The 11,268-nt window shown below is 52.0% G+C and overlaps 1 protein-coding gene across 1 annotated transcript in view; it reads right to left on the reverse strand.

The window, feature by feature from the left end:
* LOC137424433 (diphosphoinositol polyphosphate phosphohydrolase 1) overlaps positions 1-10,047 on the reverse strand; it is a 41,100-nt gene extending 31,053 nt beyond the window's left edge. Inside the window, exons 1-2 of the mRNA XM_068111880.2 lie at positions 9,696-10,047; positions 4,489-4,599 (exon numbers count right to left, since the gene is read on the reverse strand). Coding sequence (XP_067967981.1) covers positions 4,489-4,599; positions 9,696-9,791 — 207 coding nt within the window. The 5' untranslated portion in view covers positions 9,792-10,047. The remainder of the gene's footprint in view (positions 1-4,488; positions 4,600-9,695) is intronic.
* Positions 10,048-11,268: the final 1,221 nt, after the last annotated feature.

The raw sequence follows: 11,268 nt of genomic DNA on the forward strand, positions 1-11,268 counted from the left end.
TAGTGGGGACGCAGGTAGATTAGTTTGGATGATAATGACGTGGTATGTGCTTAGTTTAAAGGGAAGACGGGGAGCACTAAGTTAGCAGGGCAACAGGTAGTTCAGATGATGCCATGTGTGAGGAACAGGTGTGATTGCACAGGTGTGCAACTGAACAGGTATGTGGAGCAGTGTATGAGTGAGAGATGGTGATTGTGCATGGTGTTGACCAAATGGTCCAGGGACCAAGGAGAGTGCAGGTGGCACCAGGTGAGATTGCACAGGTGTGCAACTGCAGGTGTATGGAGAATGGTTGTGTGGAATATATGGAGTATGGGAATGCATGGTCGTGGAGTGAGTATGGTGGAAAATGTGGAGTGGAGTGGATGGTGCGAAGGTGTGGATGGGGGAAAGGAGGATGAACCCCATCACGAATACCCGGGGAGGGTAGTGTAAGTGTTAGGTAGAGGGTACAGGTAAATTGTGGTTGGATATTGGCATCTGTGGTGCGTGGTGGAAGAATGATGGTTGGATGGGTGCATTAGTGTTGTGGAAATGGCTGGGCGTGTAGCCTGTTAGTGTGTATAGTTGGTTGGGCACTCCACCACTGTGAGGATGTCGGCCAGGTGAGGCCGCAGGTGGGCTCTGGGAGCCGGTAGAGTTGTTGTGGATGGGGCCCGAGGATCCGGAGGACGGACCCGGGTAGCCCAGTGCCAGAGGGCACCAAGGGGTGACAGAGCCAGGAGGGGCCTTCCCCAGTTAGATCGGTTAGGTAAGGAGCAGGTAAGCTCGGAGGCAACTACAGTGGTGGAGGTGTGCAGGTGGGTAGGCCTGCTGGGAGAGCTACACGCCCCAGTCCTGAAATTGTGCAAGGGCACAGGGAGTTGCATCGGGGGAGTGAGACCCCAAATTGAGAAGCACCACAGTTTGGTCAATGGGAATTCGTTTTTAGAACCCATAGTGTAAGTTGGCCAATGGATTGGCAGGGAAAGACCCCGGGTAGTGTAAAGTGTGTTAATGTCATTTAGAGGATAGTTAGGATGAAGAATCTCCTTGCACCATCTGCATCCACTCACCTGAGGTGATGGTACTCCACACCATGCCATGGTGGTTTTTATTATTTTTATTGATGCAAATGTTTGGAATGAGAGACGCATCATGACGTGGGTGTGACATTGTGCTGATGTTCCATCTCTTCCTCCTTATGAGGATTGATGATGAATTGGGTGATGGCAAATGTTGGTTAGAGGGATTGTGGAGACGAATTTGGTATAGGGGAAATATGGGGAAGACATGACAGTCGTGACGAATTTGTAAAGGTGTAGATTTTGTAAATATGGGGTAAGGGCAAGGGTAGAGTAGGTGACAGGGGGGGGGGGGGGGGGGTGACGTACGGTAGGGACGAGCTTTCTCCGCTCCGTCTCCATACGCACCTCGCCTTGCATTGCCTGTATTGATGTGTACCCTTGTGACCTTACCCCTCGCTCATCTGTCTTTTCCCCCCTTTGTCTCCCACATGAGGACCTGTGCGCCACTGGGCACCGAGGGGAGCGTGCGTGAGTCCGCCATTGGGCGCCCGAACCTCTCGCAACCACAGCTGTCTGCATCGATGCACCACCTTATGGACCACATGTCTGTGGCTGAGCACCACTTATGGACCCCATGGGTTGGGGCATGGCCCCTCTGCTGGAACCGGCCATGAAGGCCCGAGATCTTGCTGGCGGACCTTGGCCACAGGGCACCGATGCCCCACAGGTGAACCATACATAGTCGGCCCCCTGTGGGCCATAAAAAAAAAATGGACACGTTGGGTGCATTTTATTATTGCAAATAGGCCGCCAGCAAAGAAGATGACAACACCAGGAAGATAGCAATAGCCAGCAGAGGGAGCCGAAGAGCAAGAGACCACCAGCAGGGTTTGTTGGTTTGATTTTTTATTATTGAACAGTGATGACTGTGCACCGATTGGTGCTTGAGGGTGTTTTGGTGCGTTTTGGGTGCTTTCATGGTGCATTGATGCAGGGCAGACTGTCTCCCCCCCCAAAAGAACGATCACAGGTCCTGGGTTGCGTTTTGTAAATAAAAGCAGAGCCATTGTAAATAATGCGCCCCCACCGTAAATGTATAGTTTGAAGACCATTCCGCAATTCGGTTAGCTGTGGGCGTGAGTCTGTTAGGTAGGGTGCAATGGAGCAGCGGGACATATTTATTTTTGTTTTAAAACTGTTGCACTCAGGGTCAGGTTAAATGTAGAGGGAACTACACCTACGTGCCACACTAAGGTAAAAGTTCATAGGCCCGGGACATGCCTAAGGGGAGGAGGGTGCAGTGTTGTGGATATGAGAATGTTGTTTTTTTTTCTTGTTGTGTAGTGAATTGTTGTAAAATGTCACCCTCCTTCCTGCATTTGTTGTTGTATAAAGGTCAAAGGGCGTTCCCGTAGTTAATTCCATAAAGCATACACGAAGGACACCATATATCCCTGTTCAGTAGTTATTTCCTTTTTCTGTGTATTAGGCTAAGGATTTGTCTTCCATTAATTTGACACTCCATTGCACTGCATTAAATAAAGTAGATCCCTCCGACATGGCATCTTCAAAGTGCCAGGTTTAGCCACTTTGCTGCATTTCATCTGCTGTCCACTTTGCTGCATTTCATCTGCCGTCCACTTTGCTGCAATTGCCAACTGCATTTGGGCGGTTTTCTTCATTCGCCATTGCTGCCCTTTGGCTGGGGCTAGCTCCAATCGCCCCAAAACCACCATTGGCCACGAGGTAAGGTCGGGGAAGAAGGGCGTGTCTCCACCTCGTCATAGAGGGGAGGAGTGAACCAGCCCTTGCCGACCAACCCAGAACGAGGGGTTGGCTTTAGAGGGCGGAGAGAGAACGTTTGGGGGAGGTTCGCAAAAGGGTCAAGGGTGGGGCTTATATAACCCGAGGAAGACGCCCCCAGAGGAGTCGAGGAGGGAGGAGATCAGAACACAGAAAAGCCTTGAAGTAGTTTGACTAAGCAAGAGAGGAAGTTGTTGGACTGGGTTGGACTAAGAAAGAGAGAGGAGAGAAGGGGCGAAGCGAAGCAAAGAGAGAAAGTCCTGGAGTTTGTGAGAGAGTGGGAGAGAGAACCCGTCACGCCAGACCCCCCCACCAGCAGCGTTGGCTCCACCAAGCAGCTCCGACCCGTTACCCCGCGCACACGACAGGATCGGTGGCATCGGCAGCCGTCGAGGTCCAGCCCGACGTCCCGTGCGGGATCAAGCTCCAGCCAGCTCCGTGCCTTCCTCCCCCTCCAGCCACCCACCTCCTTCCAGCCAATCCACTCTGCAATTCCCCGTGTGAGTCCGTCTTTGTTTGTTCTGTCTGGGTAATAAGTTAAGCCTGTTTAGATAAGCTAGCGATTTTCACTGTGTCTCTGATTTCTCCTGTAAATTATTTTATTATCCTTCCTTCTTCCTTCCTTGGTTTCTTTGGTCCTGTACATAGTAATAAATTATATTCGTATTCCCTACTTCTGTCTCCTTCTTCTTCTTCACATCCGTGTCGCCTTTGTCTTTTCCCTATTGAATATCTGTGGCGCGATTTTGGCCAACGTTCAGGAATCGGGTTAGTCGGGGTAACTGTTCGGGCGCGGCGGCCATCCGCTCGGCAAATCCAGTAACATCTTATCCGCGTCCGTAACAATATATATCTTTACCTTTTTCTTTGTTAAATCCCATTTTTGTACGTATTGTTTTTGTGAATGAAATGTAATCCTGATCTGTGGTAGGAATTGCTGAAATGTTTCCATATGTTCTGGAAAGCTCCTTAATAAATAGATGTGTATCATATTGGGCGTTGTTGCGAAGAAATACCGGAATGAAATTGGGGGTTTTATAATTAAGATTACATTCATTATGGGCCGGACCCCTATATTGCCCAGTGAGATGACAATGGTCTCTAACCTTTGGTCCCCCAGTATTTTCCTTCCCATCAATTTGCTTCCCACAGATATGACAGATGCTATTTAGCTGCTTAAATTCTGTTTCTTCTGCTTTTGTTAGGGGGTTCATCGGTTTATCTCATTATCTTTCTTAAGCGTACACAGTCCTCTTCAAATCGTTTTATAAACTCAGAAGCCACATCTTCTCCACTATAAAGTTCTTGTTTGTTGTATTTGTCGCCAACGGATGATTTAATATAATATTTTGCTTAGCGCCGCTTTACACTACGTGTGCGGGGTAAAATTATACCACGATGCGACTTCACACCGTCCATGGACATGCTCAGAGGTTTCCCGAACGGAATACGCATATCAGACCTCATCTGTGGTGTGGATTGGACGGGACCATTTTCAGCCAGGCCCTGCTCTGAGTCTACAGAGGAGCGATCACCATTTTGGGCGAGGCTAACGAAGGTAAAATGGATGGAAAAAGTGGATTCCAATTCTTTGAAGCATCCAAATAATAAGTGACACGAGTTTAGGTTTTGTGGTGTGTGGTGCACAAGACCCACCAGTATATCAAACAAGTCTTACCTCTTCATAAACCTCTCGCACTGCAGCCACCTTTGGCTCTTCACCTGGCTCCATCCCTCCCCCTGGGATGATCCAGTGCTCAGGATGTTGGCTGCTGCTCACAAGTAAAACCTCAGAAAGAAGGGAAGAAACTATATGCTTCAAATTTGGTTGGTCGGTCCACGGATGGAGGGAGGGATGGTGGGTCTACAGATGGAGGGAGGGACGGTGGGTGTACAGATGGAGGGAGGGATGGTGGGTCTACGGATGGAGGGAAGGATGGTGGGTGTACGGATGGAGGGAGGGTTGGTGGGTCTACGGATGGAGGGAGGGATGGTGGGTGTATGGATGGAGGGAGCGATGGTGGGTGGACGGATGGAGGGAGGGATGGTGGGTGTACGGATGGAGGGAGGGATGGTGGGTCTACAAATGGAGGGAGGGATGGTGGGTCCACAGATGGGAGGGAGGGATGGTGGGTGTACGGAAGAAGGGAGAAATGGTGGGTCAACGGATGGAGGGAGGGATGGTGGGTCTACGAATGGAGGGAGGGATGGTGGGTCTACGAATGGAGGGAGGGATGGTGGGTCTACGAATGGAGGGAGGGATGGTGGGTCTATGAATGGAGGGAGGGATGGTGGGTCCATGAATGGAGGGAGTGATGGTGGGTCTACAGATGGAGGGAGTGATGGTGAGTCTATGGATGGAGGGAGGGATGGTGTGTCTACGGATGGAGGGAGGAATGGTGGGTCTACGGATGGAGGGAGGGATGGTGAGTCTATGGATGGAGGGAGGGATGGTGGGTCTATGGATGGAGGGAGGGATGTTGGGTCCATGGATGATGAGGGATGTTGGGTCTACAGATGGAGTGAGGGATGGTGTGTCTGCGGATGGATGGAGGGAGGGATGGTGTGTCTATGGATGGAGGGAGGGATGGTGGGTCTATGGATGGAGGGAGGGATGGTGGGTCTATGGATGGAGGGAGGGATGGTGGGTCTATGGATTGAGGGAGGAATGATGGGTCTATGGATGGAGGGAGGAATGATGGGTCTATGGATGGAGGGAGGAATGATGGGTCTACGGATGGAGGGAGGGATGGTGGGTCATCCGTAGATGGTGGGTCTACGGATGGATGGAGGGAGGGATGGTCTGTCTATGGATGGAGGGAAGGATGGTGGGTCTACGGATGGAGGGAGGGATGGTGGGTCTACGGATGGAGGGAGGGATGGTCGGTCGAAAGATGGAGGGATGGTGGGTCTCGGATGGATGGAGGGAGGGATGGTTTGTCTACGGATGGAGGGAGGGATGGTGGGTCTACGGATGGAGGGAGGGATGGTGGGTCTACGGATGGAGGGAGGGATGGTGGGTCTATGGATGGAGGGAGGGATGGTGGGTCTACGGATGGAGGGAGGGATGGTTGGTCTACGGATGGAGGGAGGGATGGTGGGTCTACGGATGGAGGGAGGGATGGTGGGTCTATGGATGGAGGGAGGGATGGTGGGTCTATGGATGGAGGGAGGGATGTTGGGTCTACGGATGGAGGGAGGGATGGTGGGTCTACGGATGGAGGGAGGGATGGTGGGTCTATGGATGGAGGGAGGGATGTTGGGTCTACGGATGGAGGGAAGGATGGTGTGTCTACGGATGGAGGGAGGGATGGTGTGTCTACGGATGGATGGAGGGAGGGATGGTGTCTACGGATGGATGGGAGGGATGGTGTGTCTACGGATGGATGGAGGGAGGGATGGTGTGTCTACGGATGGATGGAGGGAGGGATGGTGTGTCTACGGATGGATGGAGGGAGGGATGGTGTGTCTACGGATAGAGGGAGGGATGGTGGGTCCATGGATGGAGGGAAGGATGGTGTGTCTACGGATGGAGGGAGGGATGGTGTGTCTACGGATGGAGGGAGGGATGGTGTGTCTACGGATGGAGGGAGGGATGGTGGGTCTATGGATGGAGGAAGGGATGGTGGGTCTGCAGATGGAGGGAGGCATGGTGGGTCTACGGATGGGAGGGAGGGATGGTGGGTCTACGGATGGAGGAAGGGATGGTGGGTCTATGGATGGAGGGAGGGATGTTGGGTCTATGGATGGAGGGAGGGATGTTGGGTCTATCGATGATGAGAGGGATGTTGGATCTGCAAATGGAGGGAGGGATGTTCGGTCTACAGATGGAGGGAGGAATGGTGGGTCTACGGATGGATGGAGGGATGGCGGTTTTATGGATGGAGGGAGGGATGTGGGGTCCCTGGATGATGAGGGATGTTGGGTCTACAAATGGAGGGAGGGATGGCGGTTTTATGGATGGAGGGAGGGATGGTCGGTCTACGATGGCTGGAGGGATGGTGGGTCTACGGATGGATGGAGGGAGGGATGGTGTGTCTACGGATGGATGGATGGAGGGAGGGATGGTGGGTCTACGGATGGAGGGAGGGATGGTGGGTCGACAGATGGAGGGAGGGATGGTGGGTCGACAGATGGAGGGAGGGATGGTGGGTCGACAGATGGAGGGAGAGATGGTGGGTCGACAGATGGAGGGAGGGATGGTGGGTCTACAGATGGAGGGAGGGATGGTGGGTCTACAGATGGAGGGAGGGATGGTGGGTCTACAGATGGAGGGAGGGATGGGGGGTCTATGGATGGAGGGAGGGATGGTGGGTCTAGGGATGGAGGGAGGGATGGTGGGTCTACAGATGGAGGGAGGGATGGTGGGTCTGCAGATGGAGGGAGGGATGGTGGGTCTACAGATGGAGGGAGGGAGGGATGGTGTGTCTTCGGATGGAGGGAGGGATGGTGGGTCTACGGATGGAGGGAGGGATGGTGTGTCTACGGATGGAGGGAGGGATAGTGGGTCTAAGGATGGAGGGAGGGATGGTAGGTCTACGGATGGAGGGAGGGATGGTGTGTCTACGGATGGATGGAGGGAGGGATGGTGTGTCTACGGATGGATGGAGGGAGGGATGGTGGGTCTATGGATGGAGGGAGGGATGGTGTGTCTACGGATGGAGGGAGGGATGGTGGGTCTATGGATGGAGGGAGGGATGGTAGGTCTATGGATGGAGGGAGGGATGTTGGGTCTATGGATGATGAGAGCGATGTTGGGTCTACAGATGGAGGGAGGGATGGCGGTTCTATGGATGGAGGGAGGGATGGTCGGTCGACAGATGGAGGGAGGGATGGTGGGTCTATGGATGGAGGGAGGGATGGTGGGTCTACGGATGGAGGGAGGGATGGTGGGTCTACGGATGGAGGGAGGGATGGTGTGTCTCTGGATGGAGGGAGGGATGTTGGGTCTTTGGGTGGAGGAAAGGGATGTTGGGTCGATGGATGGAGGGAGGGATGTTGGGTCTACGGATGGAGGGAGGGATGGGCAGTCGACAGATGGAGGGAGGGATGGTGGGTCTACGGATGGATGGAGGGATGGTGGGTCTACGGATGGAGGCAGGGATGGTGTGTCTACGGATGGATGGAGGGAGCGATGGTGTGTCTAAGGATGGAGGGAGGGATGGTGTGTCTACGGATGGATGGAGGAAGGGATGGTGTGTCTTTGGATGGATGGAGGGATGGTGTGTCTTTGGATGGATGGAGGGAGGGATGGTGTGTCTACGGATGGATGGAGGGAGGGATGGTGTGTCTACGGATGGAGGGAGGGATGGATGGTGTGTCTATGGATGGATGGAGGGATGTTGGGTCTACGGATGGATGGAGGGATGTTGGGTCTATGGATGGAGGGAGGGATGTTGGGTCTACGGATGGAGGGAGGGATGTTGGGTCTACGGATGGAGGGAGGGATGGTGTGTCTACGGATGGATGGAGGGATGGTGTGTCTACGGATGGATGGAGGGAGGGAGGGAGGGAGGGATGGTGTGTCTACGGATGGATGGAGGGATGGTGTGTCTATGGATGGATGGAGGGAGGGATGGTGTGTCTATGGATGGAGGGAGGTATGGTGTGTCTACGGATGGAGGGAGGTATGGTGTGTCTACGGATGGAGGGAGGGATGGTGTGTCGATGGATGGAGGGAGGGATGGTGGGTCTACGGATGGAGGGAGGGATGGTGGGTCTACGGATGGAGGAAGGGATGGTGGGTCTACGGATGGAGGAAGGGATGGTGGGTCGACAGATGGAGGGAGGGATGGTGGGGTCTACCGATGGAGGGAGGGATGGTGGGTCTACGGATGGAGGGAGGGATGGTGGGTCTATGGATGGAGGGAGGGATGGTGGGTCTATGGATGGAGGGAGGGATGGTAGGTCTATGGATGGAGGGAGGGATGTTGGGTCTATGGATGATGAGCTATGTTGGGTCTATGGATGATGAGCTATGTTGGGTCTACAGATGGAGGGAGGGATGTTGGGTCCATGGATGATGAGGGATGTTGGGTCCATGGATGATGAGGGATGGTGGGTCTATGGATGGAGGAAGGGATGGTGGGTCGACAGATGGAGGGAGGGATGGTGGGTCTACCGATGGAGGGAGGGATGGTGGGTCTATGGATGGAGGGAGGGATGGTGGGTCTACGGATGGAGGGAGGGATGGTGTGTCTATGGATGGAGGGAGGGATGGTGTGTCTACGAAGGGAGGGAGGGGTGGTGTGTCTACGGATGGAGGGAGGGATGGTGGGTCTATGGATGGAGGGAGGGATGGTAGATCTATGGATGGAGGGAGGGATGTTGGGTCTATGGATGATGAGAGCGATGTTGGGTCTACAGATGGAGGGAGGGATGGCGGTTCTATGGATGGATGGAGGGATGGTGGGTCTACGGATGGAGGGAGGGATGGTGTGTCTCTGGATGGAGGGAGGGATGTTGGGTCTTTGGGTGGAGGAAAGGGATGTTGGGTCGACGGATGGAGGGAGGGATGGTGTGTCTATGGATGGAGGGAGGGATGTTGGGTCTATGGGTGGAGGAAGGGATGTTGGGTCTATGGGTGGAGGAAGGGATGTTGGGTCTATGGGTGGAGGAAGGGATGTTGGGTCTATGGGTGGAGGAAGGGATGTTGGGTCTACGTGTGGAGGGATGGATGGTGGGTCTATGGATGGGCCGTTACTGTTAGCTCTTCCCTAAGCCACAACTCTACAGAAAAAGGAAGCCACGAAGGGAACCGGATTAGTAGCATCCAGGTGGTGGAACAAGCTTGCTTCATATTTTATGTGATAAAGCGGCGATGATAAGCAGAAGGGAGGGAGAGGGGGAGTTTGTGGGGGAGTGTGGGTATGGCGCCATACGTACCTCGTTTTCCCTGCCCCCACTCAGGCATACACAAGCTGCTCGTCGGCGATACCCATCTTCATCGTACGTGCGAGTCTGGTTAAGCTTTTGCTTCATGATGGTGCCAATGTCGAGCTCACAGCACGAATGGACCAGAGAGGTGCGAGCATGGCCTCGCCCAACGAGCTCAGATCGTTTTCCCGACGCCACGCACAATTATCACGCTCCTCAAAAATAAATTCAACTTTAGATTGAACCAACATACGCAGACCAAAAACACATAACAACACCGCGAAATCTTCCCGGAACTCCTCACGGATATCGCCCATGGATATTGCGTAGCCACGCCCATGGATATCGCGAAGCCACGCCCATGGATATCGCGAAGCCACGCCCATGGATATCCGGTTGTGCAGCATTGATGTCCAAGGCTGGTGTGTTGGTGGTTTATTCGTGTTAACGTTTTCTCTTTCCTTCAGCACGTAATGACGAAGGAGCAGTGTGACGTCGAGTTTGACTATTTATTGCGGAACCATCTTCAAGGCCTGCTCGGGGGAAAAAATATCCTTTGGAATCTCAACGTTCACATCGTTTCCGGCGGAACAACCTGATTGTTAAATGTCCCGTTTAAAGAAAAGCAAAATACGGTTTAATATCAGCGATCATTTGAGAAATCAAACCTGAAATCAAAGGGTCTTTTGTATATATTAATTATTGTGAAATGAGGGGAAATAACCGGAAACGAGTGGGCTTTGCGTGAATGAGTGAATGTTTTTTTTGAGTGAATGAGTGATGGTCTTTGAGTGAATGAGTGATGGTCTTTGAGTGAATGAGTGAATGTTTTTTTGAGTGAATGAGTGATGGTCTTTGAGTGAATGAGTGAATTAGTGTGGTCTTTGCGTGAATGAGTGAATGTTTTTTGAGTGAATGAGTAGTTTTTTGGTGAATGAGTGTTTTTTGAGTGAATGAGTGAGTGTTTATTGAATGAGTGATGGTCTTTGAATGAATGGTTTTTGAGTGAATTAGTGTGGTCTTTGCGTGAATAAGCAAGTGGTTTTTGACTGAATGAGTAGTTTTTTCGTGAATGAGTGTTTTTTGAGTGAATGAGTGAGTGTTTATTGAATGAGTGATGGTTTTTGAGTGAATTAGTGTGGTCTTTGTGTGAATGAGCGACTGGTTTTTCGTGAATGAGTGTTTTTTGAGTGAATGAGTGTGTGTTTATTGAATGAGTGATGTCTTTGAGTGAATGAGTGAATGGTTTTTGAGTGAATTAGTGTGGTCTTTGCGTGAATGAGCGAGTGGTTTTTGACTGAATGAGTAGTTTTTTCGTGAATGAGAGTGTTTTTTGAGTGAATGAGTGAGTGTTTATTGAATGAGTGATGGTCTTTGAGTGAATAGAATGAGTGAATGGTTTTTGAGTGAATTAGTGTGGTCTTTGCGTGAATAAGCAAGTGGTTTTTGACTGAATGAGTAGTTTTTTCGTGAATGAGTGTTTTTTGAGTGAATGAGTGAGTGTTTATTGAATGAGTGATGGTTTTTGAGTGAATTAGTGTGGTCTTTGCGTGAATGAGCGTCTGGTTTTTCGTGAATGAGA

The sequence above is a fragment of the Myxine glutinosa genome, chromosome 4 (genome assembly GCF_964187855.1).
Source record: "Myxine glutinosa chromosome 4, kmMyxGlut1.1, whole genome shotgun sequence".
Taxonomy (NCBI): domain Eukaryota; kingdom Metazoa; phylum Chordata; class Myxini; order Myxiniformes; family Myxinidae; genus Myxine; species Myxine glutinosa.